This window comes from Gymnoscopelus microlampas (genome assembly GCF_963454915.1).
Source record: "Gymnoscopelus microlampas genome assembly, chromosome: 1".
NCBI classification, from domain to species: domain Eukaryota; kingdom Metazoa; phylum Chordata; class Actinopteri; order Myctophiformes; family Myctophidae; genus Gymnoscopelus; species Gymnoscopelus microlampas.
In genome coordinates this window covers 48,867,091-48,894,749 of record NC_139962.1, presented here as the reverse complement: position 1 = coordinate 48,894,749, position 27,659 = coordinate 48,867,091, and the positions used below count along the sequence as shown (strand labels likewise).

General features: G+C 40.9%; 2 protein-coding genes across 4 annotated transcripts in view; both read right to left on the bottom strand.

Annotated features, from left to right (window-relative positions):
• Nucleotides 1-24,223, bottom strand: part of vps13c (vacuolar protein sorting 13 homolog C) — a 94,442-nt gene extending 70,219 nt beyond the window's left edge. For 2 of the 3 annotated variants that reach the window (XM_084042340.1, XM_084042341.1), the window contains exons 1-10: nt 24,018-24,223; nt 20,045-20,088; nt 18,909-18,951; nt 17,273-17,368; nt 16,685-16,717; nt 9,185-9,286; nt 4,017-4,126; nt 2,836-2,895; nt 1,222-1,281; nt 949-1,029 (exon numbers count right to left, since the gene is read on the bottom strand). In XM_084042340.1, the coding sequence (XP_083898466.1) occupies nt 949-1,029; nt 1,222-1,281; nt 2,836-2,895; nt 4,017-4,126; nt 9,185-9,286; nt 16,685-16,717; nt 17,273-17,368; nt 18,909-18,951; nt 20,045-20,088; nt 24,018-24,117 (729 nt within the window). In that variant the 5' untranslated portion in view covers nt 24,118-24,223. The remainder of the gene's footprint in view (nt 1-948; nt 1,030-1,221; nt 1,282-2,835; nt 2,896-4,016; nt 4,127-9,184; nt 9,287-16,684; nt 16,718-17,272; nt 17,369-18,908; nt 18,952-20,044; nt 20,089-24,017) is intronic. The other variant, XM_084042342.1, reaches the window with a different exon arrangement.
• Nucleotides 24,224-25,538: 1,315 nt separating this feature from the next.
• Nucleotides 25,539-27,184, bottom strand: LOC311043888 (C2 calcium-dependent domain-containing protein 4C-like; the record flags this gene model as incomplete). The annotated part of the gene is made up of 2 exons (XM_084055304.1): nt 27,124-27,184; nt 25,539-26,909 (listed from the first exon to the last, which is right to left on the bottom strand). Exon 2 carries the CDS (start codon nt 26,889-26,891, stop codon nt 25,539-25,541), a length of 1,353 nt encoding a protein of 450 aa, XP_083911430.1. The 5' UTR covers nt 26,892-26,909; nt 27,124-27,184.
• Nucleotides 27,185-27,659: the final 475 nt, after the last annotated feature.

Genomic DNA, 27,659 nt, shown 5'->3' with positions numbered 1-27,659 from the left:
CGGCCGACCTAACTACACAATTATTATTTCTGAATTACACACCTCTCTGTTTGTCATCTTTCTCATTTTGTTTTTCCCCTTTTAGAATGTGTCCGGTCTTTGTTTTCCCACACAGTTCTCATTTCCTCTTATCTGTGGTTTGTCCAGTTTTAACATTTGTAGTACAGCAAAACCAAACCTATCCATGATGTCACATTATGTACACCAGGCCACATGCTGGGAGTAGGTGGAATGAGGAGGTTATATCACTGAGCTAGATGAGGATACTGTGCTGCTTCAACCGTACTTCCTTGACACACTGACGTCATTGCGTTATGTTACCAAAGCAACTGATTTCACAACTTTGTATCTCAATTACAAGATATAATATGCACAGGTTGATATGATGAGTTGTGATGTGCTTTTTATTGAAAACCATTCAAGCCTGCAATAACAAAACGGCTGGCCCTGGGGCTACAGATATTTCTGTTGACCATCTCAACCCAGCCCTAAATGCAACTTGCAAAATCTCTGACTGGCACATAATGTGATAAAAGCTACCCAGCCCAACACAGAGTGTACCCATAACTGACCAATTAGTGCATCAAACACATGATCGCAAAGCCGCTTGATAAACATTTGGAGACCCGAGTTGTCCTTCCTCTCTAAACTTTGATTTCCTTTCTCTTTCCTGTCTTATGTAAGTTATGCTGTTGTAAAACATATCCTTTTTTTGTTATTTAGACAATAAGGGCAAGATATATTGTAAATAAACTAAGTTGAAATCTAAAACTATGTATATATACGTTACCTGCACTGCATAGCTAGGGCTTTTTGTCTTAGGTATTTAGGAAATCATCCAGTATTAACTTTAATTCCACACTTTGTAATCACAGTATAATCTTTTAGAAATTAACTTCAAATATGATTCAGGCGATTATACAGTATTAGAAAGATAAGATATCTCACCACAATCTCTTCCCAAGAGCCTCGATAAAAGATGGAGCTGTTGACATTCCAGTAGGCACACAAACACTCCAAACGACCCAACTACAGACCATGAAAGCACACAGACACAGTGTTACACCTCCACATGCTAAACACCACCACTTTATTAATGATTGATTAACATGGTTTCAATTTACTATTTGTACTTTAGATACAGTAGTGTACAAATTCTTACTGTACATTGCGTTCCTATTTTGTAATACTAAAGTGAGTGATTTCATAGCATTGTGTTACCTTATAGATGATCTTGGCTGCCTCATTCAGAATACAGAGCTTCCAGTTCTCGTCAGCGGTCTAAAAGCAGAAACAGCAAGAGTTAGAATAATTGTCACATTTCAAATCATTCAACTATTGGCAATGTTAAAGCTGCGGCCATAGCTGAGTAGGGGCGGCCATAGCTGAGTGGTTAGTGAGCCCGCCTAGGGAGCCAGAGGCCCTGGTTGCCCCAGGTTCGATTCCAGGCCAGGCCAGCATATGTGTCGATGAAATTAAATTTATCCCTGAGCAAGACTCTTAACCCCTAATTGCTCACAGGTTCTCATTGGAAACAAGACCGCAAGGACTTTCATGAACGACCTGTTAAAAAGGAATTATCCTTATTATGCACAATGTAACTTTCCTGTTCTACCCCGGATTTGAACCCGAGTCTCCTGCGCAAATGCTGACATTTTTACCACTGAGCTAATAGAGCCTGCCTGCTTGCTCAATGGCGAAATTGTCAAACCAGATACAGGATTGTGTCAAAGGCCACGTCCAACCAAGACACAGGATATATATAAATGTTTCAATGGAAGAGCAGGGAGACCAAATACGACCACCCCAATTGAATAAAGGCGGCTTTCCATATGCATGGCCTCACCCTACCCCACACCACACCGCCCACTTGTGCCTCGGTTTCCACTACAATGAAGTGGGTAGAGTGGTGTGTAAGTGGTACTAAACTGGTGCCTAAAAAGTACCCAGTCCTGGGTAGGTCTGAGCTAGGCCAAGCGGGGCCACGTGCCCAGGTGATTTGCATTTGTATACAGGACAGTTGGCCACTCACCTACATTACATTGTTAGACAAAAATTTACATTACAAATGAGTGTCAATGACCGGAGTCTGTTACTCATACCTGTGGATTTGAGCAGGGGTACTTTTGTGTAATGGAAACGGTAGATATTTTGATGCGGTGTGGTGTGGTGTAGTGTGGTGTGGTGTGGTGTGGTGTGGTGTGGTGTGGTGTGGTGCTTAAGCTGCAATGGAAAGGGGGCTCTAAGTTATATTGTATTAACATACTGTACCATACAGATTGGACAAAATAACATTTTATTCACTTTTTAATTAGTAAGTAAGTATAACTTAATTGTGTGCAAGTGCATCCAATTTTGTCTGACCAGTACATCATTGTAAGTGTATGCAATTATGTACTGCGCACGCGTGTGTGTGTGTGTGTGTGTGTGTGTGTGTGTGTGTGTGTGTGTGTGTGTGTGTGTGTGTGTGTGTGTGTGTGTGTGTGTGTGTGTGAGGTTGTGTGTGAGAGTGTGTGTGAGCATGTGTGTGTGTGTGTGTGTGTGTGTGCGTGTGTGTGTGTGCGTGTGTGTGCGTGTGTGTGTGCGTGTGTGTGTGTGTGTGTGTGTGTGTGTGTGTGTGTGTGTGTGTGTGTGTGTGTGTGTGTGTGTGTGTGTGTGTGTGTCTTTGCCAAGGGACACATAGGCTAGGAGGGCTGGGAGGCAAAGCGGTGACCTTCTGATTACCAGACGGCCTCTCTACCCACTAAGCTACGACCTCCCACACTGTAAGTAATACACGCGTGTGTGTGTGTGTGTGTGTGTGTGTGTGTGTGTGTGTGTGTGTGTGTCTCCCACCTGTAGACTGAGTTCTGCAAGGGTAACTCCCATGGCGAGGGGCCGCTCTGGGTCTGACAGCTGAAAGAGGAAAAGACACAGTCACACACACGCTGTATGTACTCTACTGCATGGGTTTTCAACTGGTGGTCCGTGGACCACTGGTGGTCCGTGAAGGTATTGCATGTGGTCCCTGTCCATGCATTTAGTAATGTAGTTAAGTGAAGATTTGTATTATATATTATTTTATCGACCACTAGTTATGATGTATGATGACGCATCAATGTTGTCAGTTACTTGGAAGTCGGAAGTCAAGAACTTCCACAGAAAAGGGAAACTGTACCGGTTTACCTGGTTGAGTCATCATTAGTAGGAAATGTGCCCATATCAATCGTATGTGCTTGCTCATACATATAACATGAGTTTAGTATGGAAGGTTAAGAGAACAGAATAGGGGCAACCATGGGAAAGGAATGGATCAGTGGTTCTCAATCTTTTCTGAGCTCTGGACCACTAGCATATCTCAGTTAAATAATGACTGTTAAGGGCTTGATTTAATTCACCTCGAATTAACAAATTAAATTAAGGCCTTAACAGTCATTATTTAATTTCAAGCTTTTCCCCCCACACCACGCCCATATCCCCCCTCCCAACACAACAGTGGTCCCCAGGTTGATTCTCAGTCAGGGTGGTGGTCCCTGGTTCATAATCAGTTGAAAACCCATGCTCTACTGTACAGTATGTAGTGTGTGAGAGGGAGCTTAAGACAAAGTGTCACTCCATTGATTTAACCACTTGAGTAGATAGGTAAAACAACCATCCTTAATCTTAATGGGGACACCACTGGTAGATAGACACCTAAATAATCCCCACTATTAACTCATTCACTGCCACTGACGTAAAAAACATATCTTTTTCTGATTACCAATACTGTACTAATTACAATTACTATTTATTTTTAACCACTTAAACCCTATATACTTAGTTGACCAGGGTCCCCCAGGGCCCTATTGGTACACTCCTTTTTTCCCTGTACATCAGATGGGAATGTTCTGTAGACCTGCTATTTCCACTTAATGTTTGCCCCAGAATATGGACACTAGGGTTCAGGTGATTAAACACAAAAGGGCAAGAAAACGCAGAAACAAAAGTCAGTTATTTTGAAAGGTAAAGAGTTGAATACTGCTGAAATCTGAACTTACATCGTCCTCATATCTGATGTGGATGCTGGTGATCTTGACTTGCAGGTTTTTGATGACTTGTGTTGCCAGCTTCTCAGCAAAGGTGTCCTTCTTGTCATCTTGTGGCTTTTCTGAAATTAGAAATGATGATGATTCACATATCTGCACAGACAGCCTGGTTTATTGACTAACTATTCCCAGGGATGAAATGAAGGGGAAGCCTACCTAAACATTTATCTTCAAAGACATACAGCTTAACTCTCTGCATGCAATACAGTTAATACTATCACATCACATGAACATAATATAGAATAAATGCATTTTAGTGTCACTGGTTAGAACCAGGGTGGGACAGTCTCAACAACCAGCTATTCTTTGAAGGTTCTATTTAACTGTAACAGTCTGCAATTCAATCCATCACATCTACGCAACACGGTTCAACAAATGAAAACGTGACACCTACCTTGTTTGTGCTCATGCCGTTTCAACTTCCGGAATACTTTTTTGTGCTTTTTATGTTTTGTATGTCCTTTTACGACTAGTGCAGCGTTAAAAGGAGACAGAGGTGTTAGAAGAGAAGGCAGGCAACCACAGAAATCCCACAGAAAAATAACAGAGCAACAATTCTGGACTCCTACATTCTCAATTATTGCCCATATTTATTTATCACATATTCAGCTTTTATTTTCCTTGAGTGAGGGGAGTGATACAGAGACCAAAAGGGTGACTGCTGATAACAGTGCAAAATGAAGTGCCACCGCACGCTGAACTGTCTTCCTCTCTGCGGAAGGCATGTCAAACATGGCTGCCGCATTGATTAAGTGCTATTTTCTTCTAGTCTGTGTGACTAAATAAGGTTATGGGTATGTGATAAACTAATGATCACCGGGGCACTGGTCATAGTCCTCGGGACAGGCTGCAACATTTTGTTTTGTTTCCATATTAGGTCTTCACTGTGTGGTGATGTATGATGTATGAAAGGTGCCAATTACTTGTAGTTAGGCCTATAAATCATTATTACAACAACAATGTGACTGACCAGTACAACAAAACCTCTTGCCAAACCTTTGGGCCCAATTCTCAAACTCACGTCAAGGGTTATATAATTATTATTCAAATGTTTCCAGAGATTTGCAGGAATCCAGAAAAAAAGTGAGAGAAGCAATTAAGAAAACTTTTAAGAGCTGCAGATTAGAATTGGACAGAACTCTGGTGAAAATATCAGAATTTAACTCAAGTGCTCCTTTCAAAACCTTTCAAATAATCGCCCCCAAAAAACATGAAATAGCTAGTATACCTACAGTACTATACAGTTCTACCACACAACACATTATAACTTAACCATAACAGGTTCCAACAACTAAATACTACATTTCCCATATTAACAACACACTATGATAATGATAGTACAGACATTTCATATTCTGTCGCTGACCGTTTAAATCTCAGTCACATAAAGGCCTCACAAAGGGCAAAACCAGCCAATGATGGCAGGCAGAACAAACACACTAACGTCTGTGTGTTTGTGTGTTTTAATGTTCTTCCAGTGATGGAGGTACGGTGGAACAGACAGTACCTACCGTTCTGTTGCTCCTTGTACACAACACTCTCCAGGTCAAACAGGAAGTCTCCTGTTTGAGAGCCTAGCAGTCCCGCGGCAGCATAAAGCAAACAGTACACAGAATGGTGAATTCATACATACAGACCACCATAGAGACCACCATCCCCTTCACATAGACTGCTCTAGGGGTGCAACAGTTAATTGAACTACGGTAATCAATTTAATTGATTCATTGAATCAAAACAATTATTGATTTTCATTTAAAAAATATTTCTTGGAAATACCCAAGATAGACGATCTACAAGCTCACCACGTGTTGCAATGCCACATGTTGTGAGCTGGTGGATCGGCTATTCTCTGTATTTTTGCACAACACTGTTGTACTAAAGTATAAAATAGGGCCTAAGTGGTTTATCGATTTCAATTCAAAATCAATTAAAAACAAAATAGTCGATTCTTTAAAAAATACATATTATAAAAAGAAAAACGCAATAGAATAACCGCCAAGAAAAGAATCGACAGTCGTAGCCCTAGGCTGGTGAATTCATACCGATGCAATGCTTGCCTTGCATACAAACCTAAATAACTGCATATGTGCATACAGTGTATTCAAAGAGTATGAATTTGTTCCACAACTGTGATAAGAGAAGGTCAACAGTAAATGCTGCGCAATTACTCATCCTGCGCTGCCTGGAATACCCAAAGAAAAACGTTCTTCTTTTTTTGCATGCTTTCACGGATGATAGCAATTTCTGAGTTGATTGGAGATACTAATCAGTTTAACAGCAAACCGACAAAAAAGGTTGTACTGGAGAGGATTTACCAGATTTTTTTAATTTAGCAATATTTTAGCAAGAATAGATGTGTTTAGGACCCACTGAGACTGGATACCTGAGACTTGTATAATACTGTTAAGTTTTGATGTTTCTCTGTTTTTAATTCACTGATAAACTCCATTGTAACAGAAATGGCTGCCATCTTTTTTGTGAAGGCATGCAGGAGAAGAAAAAAAACATCTTCTAGCCTTCCAGGTAAAACTGGATGACTAATTGCAAAATAATAAATTACAAAAATGTGGGAGTACAAACAGTTTTCCTATAAAGATGAATGAAATCCGCTTTCTCAGCCTGTCCAAACCTACTACACGCATGACTACAAAAGGGGCACCCCGCAGAGCGCATATCTCCCCCAGGCTGGATGGCCTACACGGGGCTATGTACAGTAAGTCGTGGGTTGCAGCCATCAGGATCTGCGGGGGGGAAATCCGTTTCAACAACATACGGTAAAAAAAGTGCATTTGTAGTGCCCCTATGGTCAGAAGTTGTTTTTGGAGGTGCGCTCTATAGAGGCCCCTCAACATGCAATTCCTATGTGGGATAGGATAGGAATGCCATACAGTATAATGCCAAAAAAAATAAAAATAAATAATAATAGACTACTTTTGGCAGCCAAATAAAGGCAAAAAGTATGGAATATCAAAAAGACGTTCGACACTTATTGACAGGTAGTGGTAGTGGAATGTCACATGGAGGTAGTGGGGGAATCGGGTAGCCTGGGATCCAGCCTGATTCGCTACGTTCGGCGCGGACTTTTTTCTCTCTCTCCGCTTATCAGTCTGGAATGCCTCCTATCTCCAAGGGAGGCGGGACATGACAAACGTTTCGAGTCGTGCCGTGGCTTCTGATTGGTCTGTGGTGCGGGGCGGGACAAAAAAAACAGTGGGATCGTTGTGATTCGTCATTCGTTTGAACAACATCCAATCAGCAACGACGTTGCCTAACGTAACATATGTAGTTCCAGTGTAGTTCTGCAAAACGAGTCAATGGGGTGCATTCCAGACTGAGAAGCGAAGAGAGAAAAAAAAGTCCGCCTTTTTTTTTTTTATTATTATTGTTTTGTTTTGTTTTCTCCTGTATTACTGTTCAAGCAGACAGTAACAAACACATCTGTAAGTAAATTGTTGATTCTGGACTTATTTTGATTTTCAGTATGTACAACTGGCTGCTGTTAATCTGTATTACTTTTCAAGCAGACTGTAACAACCAAATATTTTAAGTAAATGGTTGGTTCTCAACTTATTTCGTTTTTTAGAGTGCATTGTCTCCTTGTGTGACCCTCAACACAGGATTTAAGAATCCCAGGCTATCCCAAAATAACAGTGTCAAATAAACTAGATTAGAGGAAAAAAAAAGAATAAAAAAAGTGCTCGTGCCCGATTTCGACACAATACCCCTGGCCCTCGGCTTGGTACCCTAGACATAATTTGGCCCTTGGGGAAAACGAATTGGGGAACCCTGCTATAGGGTGATGCTACCATAATTTGCAAACAGCTGTCAATGAAGTTTCCTTATAATGTGAAATGCAGGTGAAAAATAGCTGAACACCTCAAAACAGTTTGGCTATTGCATGGCTCAGCTGTATGCTAGCTTTAATCTAATCTAATCTCCAAATCTCTGGTCCAGGTTGCCATGGAGGTGAAATAAAATGCTGAAAAGGTCAGTCAAGCAGGACATTAACGCTCTCCTCTGTTTTAGCACTAACACCCAGAGCGAGAAACAGAGACACTGCCCCACTAGATGTCTAGGGCATTGGCTGTCTGGCTGGTTGATTTTCTGAATAGATGAGTGACTGACAGACTGGCTGCTTTATGGCCATGAAAGAATCTTTTCCGACAATGATTACAAGCTTATGACACTCTTATAAAGCTAACACGACGTTAGTCTACAAAGCCATGTATCCATTTAACCCAAATCATGTGACAACATTTCTGTGTAATGTGGTCATTACACAACATTTTTGATGAAATAAAAGCCATTTGACCTTAAAGATTAAAGGAATACTTTCACAATTGTATTGTACAGGATATTTGTTGCTTTGTGCTAATGTATCATTCGTACCCATACAACTGAGCAGCAGTCTTCTGTCTAAGAAACAGTACCATAGTTGCTCTGAAAGTTGCTATTTTTCCACAGTGATATCACTGGGGGGAAAAAAATCCATGAATGTGAAAACTACAACACTTTTAGTAGCTACACATGGTGGCCGTGACCATGTCTTGTTCACTGTGTTTATGGTATAAAACGAAATGAAAATATGAATCAACCATAGACTGTATGGCCGTGCCGACCAATGCTTGACTTTGGAATGCATCATGGGAAATGTAGGAGAAACACAGAGAAAGGCCTGAAACTTCTCTGTCAATATGGATTGCATCATAATCTAGTTATTTCTATAGACTATTCTAATAACAACAATTAGCTGAAATGCACATCAAAAGCACAATAGTGGCCCTTTAAATATCCTGTCTGGCATATCCAGTATGCTGATATGGAGCTGGTGGGGCTGATGAACAATGGAAAAGTAATCATATGAGTGCTGGGAGCACTGGGGCACAGGATGACATGTCACACTGTGACAGTTAATAGGGGACTAATGGACGAGAAAAGAGGCATTAACAGCATTAAACAGAAGCGGTGAGGAAAGTGGAAAATAGGTACGTGCTGCCCCACACATGCAAGCCCCGTCCTAACACACGCCCACAAGCAACAGAAAGAGAAGAGAAAACGGAGCCAATTGTTCATGTCGCCACGACTCGCCAGTGTTCAAGCTGTGGGTGAGAATTCCTCACCTCTGCGTGCAGCCATCTGTAAGGCCTGTTCGATGCGTTGCAGCTCCTTCTGTTTAGCCTCCTGAACGTAACGCTCCTCCTTGGCCGCATCATACTTAATGGCTGTAAAAAAAGAAGAAAGTAAAAAAGAGCAATAAAACAGTGTGACAGCTTTATGTTATTTAAACACTGAAGCTGAACAGAAGTCTCTTTGTGACACAGGAGGTAAATAAAGAAAGAGATAAGATAAAAACCTGCAGAGACAATAAGTTAGACGGGTAATTGACATGTGTACTTCTCTGGCTTGTAGATTTTAGATTAAAGGGATATTTCACTTTAAAAAACAATTTGGGTAATTTTATCGTCAACTCAGGCTTTTGGGAGCACCCCGGACAGTTTTTAAGTTGCTTGATTCAGTATTTAGATATTTGATATTAATTTTATCAGACACGCCCCCTTCCTATACAAACCCATTGTAACTTCAAACTCCATTTTAAATACAGTATGTTAGATTAATCGGAAACACACGTCCTTGGTTCTGGTGACTGATATTGTCCTTCTAATACATGAGGAGACCGTGTTTTTTTGATTACTTTTTTCATTTATTTAAAAAAAAGAATTGGAAAATGAAAAAAATTAAATACAATTTTAAAAAAAAACAAAAAAAGTAATAAAAACACGGCCTCCTCTCGTATTAGGAGGGCAGGATGAGTCACCAGAACCAAGGACGGGCGTTTTTGATGAATCTGACATAAAACATAAAAATGGAGTTTGAAGTTACAATGGGTTTGTATAGGAAGGGGGCCGTGTCTGATAAAATGAATGTCAAATGTCTAAATACTGAATCAAGCAACTTTGGTGGCTCACTGAATAGACGATAAAATGACCCAAACATTTTTTGAAAGTGAAATATCCCTTTAACATGGTGGAATATTGTGGATGGTTGCTCAGTTGTCCCAAGAAAAGCTCAGTGAACACCAAAAACATGTCTACCAAGCAGGGCTTCAAACTGGTCCGAAGGACAGAAACAACAGCAACAATAGCATTCTTGTGTAGACTCCATCCAGGGCCCTTTCATGTTGTGCTGTGAGAGTCTATGTCTCAGCCCCATACAGCAGAGCAGTACTGACTCCACTGTAGCTACCAACAGCAACCTCCTGAGGTCTTCTTCCATGTCTGATTTCCACACTCTCCTCATCCCATGCAAGGCATTCCAGGCAAGTGCCCTCCGGACCTTCAGGTCATGTTCCGTTGAAGCAGTCCAGGCCCCGAGATATTGGAAGTCCTCGACTTCCAATATCTCGTACATAATTTAACTTTAATTTTTTGCATTGGTGAAATGCTGAGGTACATAATTTAACTTTAATTTTGCATTGGTGAAATGCTGTCCATTCTCAGGAGCAGCCATGGTGCAGTGATCGGGGACCAACTACAGTTGTAAAGCCAGTACCTTGGTCAATGGCTGCTGAAGGAGCGCTAAAATGGTGAAACGTTCCGTGAAGAGACATTTTTCAGCGCGGACACAAAGAAACACCCTTTTTTTCGCCAGCTAAATGTAGGACTGGTTTACCCAGTCAAAAACATCCATGAAATGTGTGATTCATTCTGCCTCATCACTAGGGTTGCTTAGTGCAGGTGAACAAGTGGCATTGTGAAAAGGACCACACAAGGGAAGGAATGCAGGATTCACCGCTCACTACTGTATGTATCAGCATGGCCTAGCTTGAGGGACAGAAACAATCACTAAACTGTCCTATCGCTAGGGTCTTGCTTTAATCATCATACTACCGTTTATTATGATATATTTATCTGTGACTTTTTCATAGGCTCTTTTTCTCTGTATTTTTACACATTGCAAATACTGTGACAGACTTTGGCAAATTGTTAACCATTAACTTTTTCCAGTCACTACACTGTAATCGAATGTAATTGATTCTCACTGCCACAACATTAATGCTAGTTAAGACACACACACACACACACACATACACACACACACACACAATAATTCATAATGAACAAACATGATGTGATGTAACAAACCAATTAGTTCAGCATGAGTGGCAATGTTCTTGCCAGTAAAGCAGTAAAAAATAACTGTACTCCCCATTCAATGGCTATATTTTACTGTATTTCGCTGCAGTATAGAGCAAAAGCTCAAGTACTGTAAGTACATATACAGCACAACGCTTCCACCTTACAGGATGTTTAACTTGCACTTAAACTGAATACAAGTCATAGAAAATATATCTGCCAATTAAGTGAGATTTCACAAATTTACGCAAATCCTTCCGTGTGCTTGAATCAACAGACTCCCTTGATACCAATCTCACTAATTTGGTTCAGGAAAATTATTTAAAATGTTGAAGGGATTAGAACCAAGTACAATTATTTACCATTAAGGGATGATTTAATTTATTAATTGGTTTTAACTTAACCCCTATATATACTCCATTGTATGATGAATGGTGAAAATAACCAATCTACAAGCTCACAACACATTGCCATGCGATGACCAACAAGCTCTCAATGCAACGCCATGAGCTTGTTGATTGCCTATTTTGACAATATAATTTTTAAATAAAACGTTTCGCCTATAATGCATGGCTACAATAGGGTGTGGTTAAGAAAAACAAAACAAAATAGACTTTTCTTTTCTTTTTTTGCAGTGTGCACATGTTCCAGACCAGTGTGCACTATGCTGTAGAGTGCTCATGTATATTAGGGCTAGAGACCATCTGCTACAGCCACAGGCTCATTAGTAAGGCATGGACAAGTCTAGCCACAGCCCAAAACACATTCACATGGCTCATGATTATGGCAATTGAGTCTGATAAGGGACACAGAGTTACGTATGCGTGTTTATCTGGATGCATGTACATGCATTTATACATGTGAGCAAGTACACGATTTCCTGTACAAAATTGTAGAAATTAGCAACAATAAAGACATATGTAGGTTGTGGTGTCTTCATAAAAACGGAAAACAAAACCTCTTCCTATTTCCTACTGTACATTCTGTGCATGCATGTGTGTGTTTGTGTGTTGCAGAGAGACCTCAATCCATGCCAAACCAACTGTGAAAGGCTGACTACATTGTTTGCTCAGTCACCCATCAATGTTCTGCTTGGTCCAGATACACACACCAGAGCCATTAGCGTTACAGGTACGATCTGGCCTCAGGAGGACATCAATTGCCTCATCTTGTAATGTCTTGATTAAGACCAGGGTTATTCAGCTAACTCATCTTATCGTTTTATTGTACATTTTTACACTATTATCAAATTCACTTTCTTCATTCATTTCTGTCGTGACTTTTTTATGCATCATGGAGGTATATTTTTGTGAAAAGTAACAACTAAAATAGACCATTCAAAATGTATTACAATGCTTCCTGGGCTTTCCTTGCGTGTGCACACTTTGAAGCTAAATATTCAGATTTGCCTTGCTCTATTCTCCATAGAAAATCCAGCAACTTCATATTAAAGTGCAGATAATTATACTATTTTTAGACGTAGATTTCCATGAAGAAAAGCTCTTGTTGAGCTGCATTATTCACCTCTTTGAACGAAAGGGCCAGAGTGAGCACCTTGGCCACCAGGCTGCTAGGCAACCACCAGACTGGGAAGTGACCTTTAGATTTAACAATCTCTTAACAGGAATAAAACCCAGGGCTCGCTTTCACGGGAGCATCTCAGTGCTAAGACCATCTTCGTCCCACTCTAAGCTAGGGCTGCACAATTAATGGACAATCGTGATTTTGTGTTTCACAATTATGTAATCGTCAAACGTGGCAATTAATTCAAACACCTTATTTGGTCACCTGTTGCACCTCTCCCTCATCTCCTCGCCATTACACAATGTTTAATATACCCAGTCCAGGACATTACATGCCATTTGATCAAATATATGACACCAATAAGCACAATGAGCAACAAATGCATTAAGAAAATGAGAACATTTCAATTGAAACGGGCCCCCAACCTCAGGGCCCCCCCCCCCCAAAAAAAAAAAAAAAAAAAAATTTTTTTTTTTAATATATTTTTTTACTCGCATCCCAGTCCGGGGCCCGCCTGTGGCTGGCCGACGTCCAAGAATTTCATACAAGAAGATGATGTAGATCTGATTGAATCAGGGCTCAGCTCAAGTGAATCATGTGAGTGAGTTGTTTTAGCTGTCTGTCCATGGTGGAAGTGCAGATAGCCTAATTAATTTAGTTCGAAAATGCATCATTATGGATTGTGGAAGCAAACCAACTTCAGTCCACAACATTTTTTTTAATTAAGAAAAAAAAAAAAAAAAAAAAAGTTTTTTTTTTTTTTTTTTGGGGGGGGGGTTGCATATGGGGCCCCCATATGAGCTCTTGAAACGGGCCCCCAGATCATTAAGGCCGCCCCTGATTGTTAGTACAACATTAAACATTAGGCAATTGTGCAGCCCCACTCTGAAATGGGAACAAAATGCTGAAGAGTGTATATCTGAACGCACGCTCAAATATGACAGTCATGTGTATGCAAAATTGAAACATCTAAAGAAAAGATAAATCTCTCAATAAAAAAAATATATATATATATTTTATTTAATATAAAAAACAACTAGTATAATACAATTCTGTAGGGGCAGCACCGTTTACACTAGACGACTAGCCGCGCAGGTGCGCACATCCATAATATGAACACACAATGACATGTACGTTCCTTTAAGTAATACAGCCTGCAGTACAGTATATACTCACTAAACTAGAACATTTCCCCCTGAGGAGGAGTAAACAATACATCAGCTCTCTTGAAAAAGGCCCACTTTTTATCTTGAGTGTATTTCGGTGAAGTCAATCTATGAAGGGCAGCCTGCCTGCAGTCAGAATTCCATTAAGACACTGTTCTTCAACTAATGCATTACCCTCTGCCTCTGCTTATTTTTACCCTTTTATTTATCCAGGAACTGTCACTAAGCACACATGATTGTGTTCGAAAGCACACGCTTGTTCTCAGCAACACCCTGCTTCACATTCATACAGCTGCTGTACACACATTCACTCCTGGCAGCTGCCCAGGACAACCACAGTCTCCCACTGTTGGCTCCACTGGAGCAAATCAGTCAGATGACTTGCTCAAAGGCAGCACAGGCAGTTGATGTTAACCACATGAACCCAAGAATGCCTATTCTATGCATGCCATACTAGGCAAACATTTTGGGAAAAATAAGCAAACATTCACTGAAAATAGCCGAGGCACAAGCTCACAACGCGGTTGTGAGTTTGTAGATCGACTATTTTCAGTGAATGTTTTTCAGCGAAGACATTTGGTGTAGAGGGACAAAAGGAGGGCACCAAGTATAGACCCCTGGTGGACGACCCCGGTCAACTAAGTATGTAGGGTTTAAGTGATTAAGGGAGCGAACTCGCTTCTTTTCACTTTAATATTCTAACATCTTGACACTAACTACAAGAGATATACTGTACAGTAGAAGTCAAAGTTAACATTGATTGCCAGTCTGCATTATCCCTGCAAGCTGAGACCCATGGACATCCCACCGAGGGGCTTAGACAATATAAGTTATGAATAAATACTACTATAGGACCATAACAATTTACAATTAAATGTCACTTTTTACTAGTCAATCAAATCCTAACTAACGTCAGAAAATCTACAGCATCTTATCTTATCATATGTTAACTCAAGTTATGAAATACTAAAAATACTCAATCCAACATTGTCTGAAATTGACTATTCAATGTACTATGTTCTCTAGTAACCAATTCCACTTCTTTCACACAATGTATTTTGCAGTATAAAATATTCTGATTATGTAGATTCTAATTAGCTTAATCATTAAAGTTTTGTCTTAACTCATCTCATGTGAATTTGAGTGAACGATAATCTACTTCCGTTCCCTCAGGCTTCACTTATCAAGGAGAGTTGGAAAGAGGGATTGTATTTGACAGGTTATACACAAACCACATTGTGCTCTTAATGCCCAACAATAATAAAACCAAAGCAATACATGTGACATCTACACTAGACAAACATTTCAACGATTTAAAAAAAAGCAAAACTCCACAACTATCCCATTTTATCAATCCTTTATCTGCCAGTGGTTGTTAGTAGATATACATTAAAGTGCTTCATACTGACAAACATCATAGTGATAGACACAGGGTTGAGGAAATGGCTTTGTCTTGTTCTGCCTTGTTACAAGGTCAGTCTCTGGAAACACAGTCTGTGGCTGGTAAGTCACTTGGGCCAGTAACCCACAACTGAGGAGATCATATTCTGTTCTAAAGATCGTATTTTGGCTAGTAAAATTGTGGCTGTGGCTTCTGAGATGCAGTATTGGTTGGTGTATGAAACTTACCTGTTTTGCTAAAAACGAAATAAAATACATACTAGGCCTACAAGACAAAGCCCAAACCTCAAGAAGAAAGAGTCTAATAGTTTGGAGAACCTAGCAGCAATCTTTTTCTGAAATTCAAGAAAGCAAGCCCGAAATGAACCAAGAAAGGTTACATTGTTATCAAAACAGGATACTGTGCAAAAACTATACAGTAAAATGAAAGGTGACTAGCTGTACCATTTTCAGTCAAATATCACTGGAACACCTACTTTTATTACCATATTGTGAAAGGTAATGGATACACTGTTTTAAATTGTATCTTATCTGCTTTGGTTTGTGTGATTGTTACATAATTCTCGTTGTTATTTTGCTTGTTTGTGTCTGTTAATAGAATTTCTATATTGCTTTGGCTCTGTCTTAGCCAGGTCTACCTTGTAATAGGTGTTTAACCTCAGTGTGACTTTCTGGTTAAATAAAGGTTTATTATCTGCACTGCAATTGATGGGTTATTAGGTTTGTCTGACAACAGTGGTACACTAGTACAGCCTTAGCTAGCAGTAATGGGCCTAAAGAACAAGGACCCGCCATAAGAACATAGGCTTTTATGGCATTTTATTTCACCAACTTGAAGTGGTTCTCCAAATCAAGGAGAATGGGGCCGTAATATATATATATTTTTTGTTATTAGATATGGCTATATCATTAGTTAAACTTGCAAACTGTCAGCAGAATGACAGTTTAGGCTCACAATACTTGGGGATCTCAGTGCTGATGGGATATTTCTTTAGTGCTTTTGTGGCCTGTGAGTTGTATGTCCTGCTGGGAAAACAAGATGGTCACGTATACACCACGTTGTGAGCTTGTAGATAGGCTATTTTCAGCACGCGGCACTGTCAAACGATGGAAGCATAACAAGGTTGAAGCATTAGAACATTGGAGTAAAATTGCAGCGGTCTGAATAATCCCTTATATGAACAGTACATTGACTGTCACCAGACAGCTTTTGAGATTTTAAAATGTAATTGTACTTTTCAACAACAGAAACGTCTGACTGCAGATGGTAAAGCCGGTCACAAAAAATGAAAAAGAAAAAAATATATATAGCAAAGGTACAATTTGGGGGAGAGATATTTGTCCGCATTTTAACCACCACCTGTAAGCAGTTCTCTATTCTCTGGAGCATTCTTACCATTGTAAGGACACGTTAACAACTGTGAGTCGGCTGAAACAGAAAATATTAAGAATATCCACTTTTTCAGTCTTTACACTTACACATATACACGCAGACAGAAAATAAAAAATACAATTCTTGAACTTGAAATCAAGGATTTCAAGACCACAACTTCGTCTTTATGACTGATTCATGCTTGATCCGGCATCCTCTGTATGGGGGGAGGCAACGTTAAATAGGAGCTCTGGCGACTCCAGTGGTTTTGGAGGATCTGGATATGGAGCAGATATTGAGGCTCCGCGCATCACTAAAAAACTCTATACTCCATACGGTGTTCTCCATAGCACATGCTGCTTTCTGATACGGTCTGGAAAATGTGTAGCCATGAAAGGAAAGCACCCACTGTAAGGTGTCTCCTCCGGACACTACCATACAGCCCCCCCCCATACAGAGGCAGCAGGATCGAGCATGAATGAGCCTTTACGATGTTTCTTTTTAGGTCGGTACCATATCAGGTACAGGTTCTTTGGTCAAATGTATAAGCCAATATCTAGACAAAGTATTATAGTAAAGTTTGAACAGTAAGGAAGAGTTTCTAGTACTTACTGGCTCCAGGGACCACAAGCAGATACAGCCCATCTAATGTAGCGACTACAGCATCGCTATAGAGGTTTTTCCAGGGGATCTTCAGTGTTAGCTTTCCTACAATGAAAACAAGGATAACAATATATTCATTTACTTAATGAATGGATTTAGCATGTGCATGAACATACTGTACACACATCTTCCATCCCTCTTGGTATTGTTTGTCTTTTTTGATCCTCTACATCAAAAGGTCACAGGTTCGATCCCTGCAGCACACAGCAGTGTGTCCAGTCAAATTGCCCTTGAGCTGAACATATTTTGTTTGAGAAGAACTCCATCACAGACTTAAAATAGTAGAAACTGTGTACAATGGCGCAATTTGCATTTTTCAATGTGAAATAGGTTGTTTTGCTATGTCTTGTGTGTGCTCATAGTGGCCCTTTTGCACAGAAAACTATTTCATGGCTTAACATTTTATAACACAAGGACTTATTCATCAACAACACATTCTTCCATTAGCTTACATTAAATAATAAACCTGGGTCCTAACAATACCAGTAAGTGAAACAAGACATAAATATTAACCACATGAACCTAGCAACCCTTGTCTTAATATGTGAACATTCAGCAAAAATAGCCAATCTACAGTACAAGGTCACAATGTGCCGCAGAGCAACACATTGTAAGAATGTAGATCGGCTAATTTTGGTGAACAGATTTGGTGTAGAGGGAAAAGGGAGGGGGCCATGTATAGACCCCTGCTTGAGTTTGCATCGACATAAAATGGGTGATCTGTTTCCTTCCTCTGTTATACAACCAGGTCTCACACACCATGCACTTATAACTATGAAGATATATGTTTTCAATCATTCTAACTTAAGTGGATGGCAGAGTCCATACCGCAATTATAATGATGACTGTGGTGAACAATATAGTTATAGGTATAAACCCGGTTGAGCCAGTCTTAGTAGCCTCGCCTTACACACCAAAACATGAAAATGATATTGTGAAGGGAAGTTGTTGTGGCTGTTTAACAGCACTGTTAGGCCTCCCATACGTCATAAGTCTGATCTCCACTCAAATTTAACTACATTCACTCGTTGAATCCTTCTTTCAGAGAGAGTAAGGATTGTAAAAGACTAACAATAATATAAACATTTCTTGTGATCAACATAAAAAACAAAAAATGATTGCATTTAATGTGAGAACTGGAACAGTCAAGTAAGGAGTTGGAGAGCCAGGTTAGAAATATAGATACTTTTTTCCTTTTAATTAAGCACTTTAATTTAACAAAAAAAATGTGTCTGTGTGAGTGTAGCTAGTTGTGCAAACTAATCAATACAGATAAAAAGCAAAAATAACTACACTGATCTTTAAACATTTTTTCCATACAATGTGAAAATGAATGAGTTGTTTAAGTCTAAAAATGAATGCTGGACATAAGCATAATGGCTGTTGGTGGATATCGTTATCTCCAAAAACATGAAGTGGAGTTCACTCTGGGTAGTGAGGGGGCGGGGTCAAGCATCAGTTGGGAGTGGAAGAAGTTGGAAGGGACATGATTAACCAGATGAACATGATTACACCCCTGGGGAGTGGGGAGGCATACTGTAGGGGAACAGGTCAACATGTCCACATGAGATTTCTCAATACTCACCAACTTGTCCAGCTTTGACTTTGAATGGGACATTTAGTTCACTCTGTAAGAAAGTAAACAGAGACAGAAAGCAATGAACAACAAACAAATCATAAGTGATGTAAAAAACTGTCAACTAAAATACAATACACTACAGCGTGGAGTACACAGCAGGGCTGAGAAAACGGTGCACCTGGTCATGTGTGAGGTTCACTTCCCTGTTGGTGCAGTGATACAGTATGGTGACTTACTGATTTTGTACAGTACATCAAACCTTCAAGGAAGGTGAAAACACTTGAACACTGCACAGTAAAATCATCATTGTTCGTTTAACAGTTTTTAACTCCAACTCCAAATAGGGATGGACAAAATCAAATATCACAATATTTCTTTACCTAATACCAGATAAATGTGCCTGCATGTACTCCTACGCTGAGTGAGACATGCTACTGAGAGCGTCCAACCGAAAGTACCAAAAGTACTCAGATCTGTTTACATTCCTGCGCATGTAACCCGTGTTTCCTGGTCGAAAAAGACAGCTTCCAGGGAAAGTACATACAACGGAAGTCCGTGTCCTATGGACACGCTCTGCTTCAGGTCGTTACTCGTTACCAGGGTTTTCTCCTTTAAAGATGAGAAAAGGCTGGGAAGTACGCTACCTACGAGCTGGGGCAGCACCTGTCACGGGAAGAGTTGGACGGAGGCGCTACGTCAACCCAGTGGGGGCTCCTCACTTGAAGGGGAGCCAGTAGGATAAAACAGTAGTGATAACGCATAGAAATGTGTGCGGTGAGGAATTAATTGGCATAACGACTTAATTGGGTAGAAAAGGGGAGTAAAGATAATTGGCTACTCTAAATTAAGGAGTTACATTTATTGTAACAAGTATCACAACTTATCACCAGTAAATGGGCTGACATTGAAGCACTGTATAGGCTAATCAGTGTCAGCAGGTGCTGGGGCTTGTGATGCTGTAAGCAGGCCTGTGTTCAGAATGCCATGCCGAAGAGCTTCATGCGCTTTCAATTAGCATTAGGACCAAATCAATTGCTAACCAAACCTACTTTTCTAAAATGGAGGCTCAATGAAAGCGAAATACAGAGAATGAGCATAATTTCAGCAGAACGATTACCCATACTGCAGGCTTTAGCACTTACCAAAGCATTTTCCTTGACTTTCAGATTCTCAAGTACAACATTTCCTGCATAAAAAAAAGAAAACAATGTTAGGAAAAAACTAACTAAAATCAGACACACAGAACATTCCCTCCTATGAGACAAAGGTTTCCTTAAGTTTTCACGAAGACCAGTGGGGGTAGTTTGTTTTCAAACGTCCCACAAACATTTTATACAGATACTCTTTTGTTTACTGTCCCTAATATTGTACGCCTGACCGAGACTGATGCACTTGTCTCATTGTGACCTTTAAGCTTTCAACAAAGGCTTAACCATATAAAGAAAGGGCTCTAATCAAATTAGTCATAGACAAGGGCTTCCCAGGCACTATAAATATGACCCTTGTAATCCTCACTGTTGATTGCTTGTTAACGTAATGTTGTTGAAATGTTGTGCAACAAAAGGTAACATAAAATGTATTTATTCAGTATGTACTGTTTGAGCTCTAAGTATGCAGACTCTTGCAGAGTACTCTATCTTCACCCTTTTATAACTATATACAAATACACTATTACAAAAAGTTTTTCTGTGAGTTTTTCCCGTCTTTGCTATAGGATACAAGCTGTAATAACTCAAGTGCTAGGATTGTCAACTAATAACATTTTACAGACTATTCATTTTACAGATGACAATTCATTTCTTTCTTCCATTATTGATAACACAAAGTTGTATGGAGCTCTTGTTTCCTACATTATCAATGTTCAATTTCAGGTTTTGGGCAGTAACCTACCGCTGTTTGTCAAGGGCAAACATCTGGCAACTCTGCCCTATTCACCATATTCATCAAAGCAGCAAAGATGTGATGCAGTGTGGCATTTTTGTAATCTTTCTTTCCATTTTAAAACATCATTCTTATTTTCCTTCTTCTTTGTTGGGTGTTCACTACTTGCTAACCAGATTCATTTTATTAGTTGTAAATTAAAAAAGGAGACAAGTCATAGTGTAGAATTTGTTGTTACCAGTTGCTCTATGACCCAGGACAGAGAGACATTTGGCAACAGGAGCACCTTGAACACGGATGAGTCACAGTGCTGCATAGCTTCTTAAATGAGTTTACAAAAATGCTCACAATTGGATCTAGAATAGGTGAATAGGTGGCAGATTTGCATGGATAGTCCTACTTTGGGCAGCCTGGACCTGCAGTAGTCTGATCATTATGTAACAACACAGAGCAATGTAACAAAAAAACAAATGCACAGCAACTTATGGAATATAAACACCCAAAGACAGCACAACAAACACACACACACGCTTCCATATTGGTTTCTGTTCTATGTTGAACAGACAAATTCTGCTCAGTTCTAATTTCTGGTCTTCCAGACCCTTAGGTTACTAACCATCATTTGGAAGTCCAAGGTCATTATTTTTCTACAAATATAGTTGTTGTTTTAGTAAGTTAGTGGTAGTCTACCCTACAATATGAGCGACTTTGGCAGAAAAGCAACCACTGCAAGATCCAATTATATTCAATAGTGAAAGTGAAATTGGCGGCTTAAACAATGTGCTATGTCACTGTATGTAATCTCAGTCACAGTTCCTCCTTTTGCTGCCAAGTACAGTACTATTCTACCAGCTCAAAGACAAAAAATGGCAATGGCTCCCTGATGGGCAATAAGCATAATAAGGGTTGGATTGGGGGTAAGTCCCTGCGACATACAGTACCGTCATGTCCAGGGGTGTACTTGTACATCATGGCCAGGGGATACACTTGTACATCAAGCCGCCTAAACTACAGAAACAGGAGAGAGGCTCCTGAACTATGGGCAACATGGCTCGGGAACCGTTGATTCACAAGGATAAATACTTACTTACCGTACTACTCTAATCCACGCTGTGGATTACTGATACAGTAAATCTGCCTTTTCGTCCACATTCCCTAACAGCGGTGGTACATTTTTTGAACAATGGCAATGGCAAACAGGGGGAATTATATCTATTTTATGTTTCCACACAGACAGAGCTACAACAACAATGTCTGGTGTTGCACTGACTGCAGAACTAAGTTGTTCAAATGAAAGGGTTTGTGTCACTCACTGCATAACAATAGAGTTGAACAGAACTGTAATCGAAGACATTAAGAGATGTCTGGGGCATCCTGATGATGTAGTGTGTGCATACAACATACTGTAGGTGGAGAACGTCATCATGGGTTTGTATCTGTCTCGTGACCAGTAAACCCCTTTCTGTCCTGTCATTATTCACTTGAATGTCAATAATTGATCTTAAGCTTTGCTTAGTGAAGATACATGGGGGAATTCCACAGCCAGGCAGCTAACCAATTATAATACTTCCTGTTGGACCTGTTAGCTTGCTTCTGGCAGCTTAGTTATGCACTATTGTTACCTACCCCTACCCGGGTCCCTTTACAATAATCCAAATAAGAGAAGTCTCAGTGTAGAAGCCCAAGTCACTCCGTCATATTTTCAACAACAACAACATGTCACCTGATCATACCACTTGGGCTGCAGCCAATATATTTATCACTTTGTACTTTGCATAGAGTAAACATGCTCTCACCCTGCGTTTTAACAGCGGGCAACTCCGGGCGATATCGCCCAAAAAGATAAAGAAAATCCATCTTTCATCGCCCCCCCGCCCACTTCGCCCGATCGCCGGCTCTCATAGACTTTCATTATATTTTTGGGCGACGTCGCCCAGAGTTGCCCGCTGTTAAAACGTACCGTAGTCTACAACAGGGAGACACAATAAGGGGTGCATTTCTCCTTTCCGACATGTCGCCTTTCCGACGCACGCGGAAGCCACTAGTCGGAGTGGTGAGATGTCGGAGTGGTGAGATGTCAAAATGGAGAGTGAACACCCACAATAAGACTACAAGACAGGGGTATCCTATTACTGGTGGGGAACTATAATGGCCTAGTTTGGTATACATGGACCACACCTAGTGTTACATTTCTCACAAGTTCAATCGAATGAGGAACTGAGCTTGTAAACGTAACAATCTCTACCACTGACTAAGGAAAAGGTGGCTGATATGTTTGAACAGTCATATGTACAGAGTCAGAGTTGACAGCAATGCAAACCGACACTTCTTGCCTATGAGGTTATCATTACTTCCTCATAGGTAAGAGGTGTATCCTTACCGCAACCTGTCACCATTGCGTCCAGCCCTGCATTGGGGATGAAGAGAGGTTAAGTCTCGAGTCCAGACCAGTGATATTCAGTTACTTAGGTTTTTGTTACACAACACAAAATTCCCCAGTGCTGGTTTATTTATCCATTAGTAACTCGTGTACATTTGTACATGAGTTAAATTAGGCAAACACTGAGGATTTTTGCTGTGTACAAATCAACCCCCGACCACCCTTCAGAGCACCCCACCAGAATTGGTGTGCACTATAGCCTTGGATCAAGACTAGTATCATAGATGTATTTTATCGAGTCTTGACTTTTACTTTCGTTTCTATGCAAATGTCAGAATCGAATACATCTATGATAGTCTTGATCCAAGGCTAGGTGTGCTGTAAGGTTGGAGTTAAAACCTTCATTACCCCTGACATGACTGTCATATATTTGTGATCCATGGCTAAAAACCTTCATATAACAGTGACACCTCCAGTCCTGACATAAAGAATATGGAGCACTACCATATCAACAGTATTTGTCAGTATTTTAATGCAAACTGGCTCGTTGTGTGCAGTGGCAGACATCAGCTGCAATGCATCTCAGGCTTTTTTTGTGACCAGAGTTCATTAACTTTGCACAACCAGGCAGCCCTGCACATGAATGGCGTTGTTGTATACACTCCATTTCCAAAAGGTCGTGGACGACAGACAGTCGAGACAGAGCATATTTAAAAGACACTGCCAAAAAAAACGACAACGTTGTATGGTTGCATGACACAGAAGAACCAGGGTTTACTACTAGCAGCAGAGGCGGTTTGTTTACACGCCCAGCTAGAGCAGCTAGCATCACTGTCTGTCTGCTCAGTGCTTACCTCCCCAGATGCCAATCTTTAACTGCGACTTGTCCAGGTTCTCCACATAATCTCCGATGAACCTGTTCAACAGATCACTGACCAAGGACTCAAACACCATGATGGGCTGCTGTCAGTGTCGAGCCCTTTGCTATGATACAGCAGGCTTCATGCGTTTAGGTTTAGAAAACACCAGCGCGTTAACTAACTGTCTTTGGTTACACGTCCTGCTGTGTAAGATGACAAGAGCTTCAAGTGCTTTTTTTTGCCTCGACCTATTATGGCAAGCCTGGGACGTTGGCTGTACAAGGCAGCTCTAATATAACCAAGTCTGGCCGTTTAAAGCGTTACTCTTTTTAAACAATCTATTTTTAAAGGCGGTCTGATTTTCCACTATTAAATATATACATAAACGAAATAAAATTACGGGTGGTCTACGTTATATTAATTGTGCCTTAATTGGTGTTACGGGGAAATAATATTACCTCTATCCGTGACAGAAGCGATTCGCTCTGGGATAGATTATACCTTATTGTCTATGTCTGTCGGAGCGCATCGATCTGGCATTGAACTGTTTGGTCAGGTGAGAGTGAGTCAGAAGAGTCTTGTCCACTGTTTCCCAAACAGTGGGTTGGGACCCATTTGTTGGTCGCGAATAAATATCCCTCTTTTTGTTTCAAAAGATTTTCACAATTTAAACAAAAAAATTGAACCACTGGCACTGGCTATATAGTCCACATTTTACACTACAGTCTTATGCCTGGTCTTGTCATGTTTGTACAATTGCATGGAAACGGCACATTTCCATTACAAAATGATCATTATCCCCAAATGAGTTTGTTTCTAGGTGGATCAACCAGGTGATTTATTTTCTAATTCACTTTTACTTTTCAGTAAATGTATGCACGCGCACTCATACACGCACACACACACACACACACACACACACACACACACACACACACACACACACACACACACACACACACACACAGAGAGAGAGAGAGAGAGAGATCACTTTCTGTACATTTTCTCATACTTGTATTGTCGACTCGTGAGAACATTTTAGTTCTCACAAAGATATTACAGTGTCAGTGTGTGTGTGTGTGTGTGTGTGTGTGTGTGTGTGTGTGTGTGTGTGTGTGTGTGTGTGTGTGTGTGTGCGTGTGCGTGTGCGTGTGCGTGTGCGTGTGTGTGTGTGTTTAGTGTAGTCCATATTCAACAGCTTAGTTTCAAAATAGCAATTAAAAAACATACCTATTTAAGGACTATTATTTATCTGACTGCATGGTTTGAGCTAGGTTGTAAAAATAAACGTAATACCCTAAATAATATCCTCTTTAAATATGTAATAAAAACAGAGATAAACTTGCTTCAGACTATTTGATTAATAATTTCTCAATGTGGCTTGAATATGGTCACACCAATACAGCACTTTTCTCAATGAACTCACATTTCCAATACCATTCTTTCTTTTAACTGTTTAATAGATGGGAAGTATAAAAAGACAAATATGAAACATCTTTCCTTTACAAATAATGTTTATGCCGTTAACACACTATTCAGCAAAATCTCACAGTCTCCCAAAATATAGTCTCTCTTCATGGTAGACATCTTATTAACCACTTTAAATCTTAGAGCTCTACTCCCAATGTCCTCCTGGCAGATCCCATCAAAGAAGAAGTCCTCATTGAAAATGGGGTTGCGGCTCCTCTTGATGACCGTGCTCCGTTGCTTCTGTATCTTCCCAGGCAGAAGACACACGCTGACGTTGCAGTTGATGCTTTTCTGGTCCACAGACATGCCGTACAGTCCCTCCGCACTGATGAGTCTCACCCTGAGTCGTTGGTTGTCAGGACAGTACTCGACTGACAGACGTAACATTCCATCTCTCCCTATTGGTACCAGACTCTCCTTTCGAACTCTGTCCTTGTACAGCAGCAAGTCTGTGGGGAACAGAGCAGGTGGGGCTAGACTAAAAGTGTTGGTCAGGGTAGGTTCCAACAGCCCTTCTGATGCCCTCCGGACAATGTTGGGGCTGTTGTCGGTGGAGCTGCCCTCATCCGTGGATAAAGAATCATTCCGGGACACTATGGCTTTCCTAATTGTCCTGGACAGTAATCTGTCATGGCCGAGGGATTTGAGGAGGGAAGATTTGGGGGACGGTCTGGCCAGTAATGGGGAGTTAAATGGGGAAGACTCTGTAGAGGAGGTGGTGTCACTGTCTAGGGTGCCCTGCCGGTGCAGCGCCGTCACCCGTGGGGAGGTCACACGCCTGGAGGTGAATTTGTTGAGACTGAAGGAGCTGCAGTGAGGACGCATGGAGTAGGTGGAGGTGGTGGCCCTGCCTCGGGGAGCCGGCAGTGGTAGTCCGCAAGCTCCAGGGTCATTATGGAAAATTGACTCTTTCCTTCGAGTGTGTGGGCTCTCCAACAACGTGCAGAAGCCGTAGCAGGTCTGAGCCTTGGCCAAATGAGGCAGTGACAGTGCCGCCTGGCTCTGGGGGTCTGCATTGGTGCTGTCCTCATCACTTAGGCCGCTGCTGCAAGGGAACTCGTCCACATTCTCCACCTGTATTATGTGAGTGCTGAAAGACTCTCTAGCGGCAGTGTTGCTCTCCAGAATGCTGTTTTCAGATAGAGTCCCTTTTGCTACTGCAGCGAGGGATTTACCCCACTCAAAGGGCTTTAGCTCCTGCAGAGGTGTGATCTTTGGTGGGATGAAAAACTCAGGGATTGTGTTAGGTGTGATGATGTTGGGACACAGGGAGGTTGTCTTTCGTTTCCCGTGGGCTGCTTTCTCACCGAACATGTCAGCCAGCCGGTCCCTGTATTCCACCGGGAAAGCAAAGTGGTTCTGATCCACAGAGATACGGATCTGTTCCAACACCCACATGGGTCCAGAGTTCGAAGGCTACCACAGAAGAACAGAAGAACATAATAAGAACACATTCTTATATCAAAAGCTGCACCGTCAGTGTTTACCAGTGGAAGTTATTTTTAATTATAAAAAGCTCTTGGAATCAGATCAGTTTTGTGTATTTTATATCAAACTGAACTTGCAAAGTGCGTTCAGACTCAGATAATGGGGGTAGGGGTTCATAGGTGAAGCTTAAGAGCAAACTTACCTTGAAAGTGAATAAACGTCAGGGTTGTGTTAAGCCTCAGCTAACTGTCTTCCTGATCCAGATGGTTTGTGCTTGGCTAGGGAGAGTTTCCTCTATTTATACAGAGCTGGTGAGATAATCAGTGTGTGTGCGTGCACACAGTGTGCACGTGTGTCTGTGTGGGAAGAGATAGGAGGGGGATGGCTTCTGAGTCTTTCTGTATCCACCCAAGGGGGAGGTTACTGAACTTCCATGATGCACCTGGAAAAGTGTGTGTGTGTGAGTGAGTGTGTGTGTGTGTGTGTGTGTGTGTGTGTGTGTGTGTGTGTGTGTGTGTGTGTGTGTGTGTGTGTGTGTGTGTGTGTGTGTGTGTGTGTGTGTGTGTGTGTGTGTGTGTGTGTGTGTGTGTGTGTGTGTGTGTGTGTGTGTGTGTGTGTGTGTGTGTGTGCGCGCGCGCGCACCTGCTGTGAACATGCCTAACTCATTGATATGAATTTAACTTTGTATGCACAGTAAGTAGGAATGTTCACCAAGATGTGAGTTACTTGTGTGTTCAC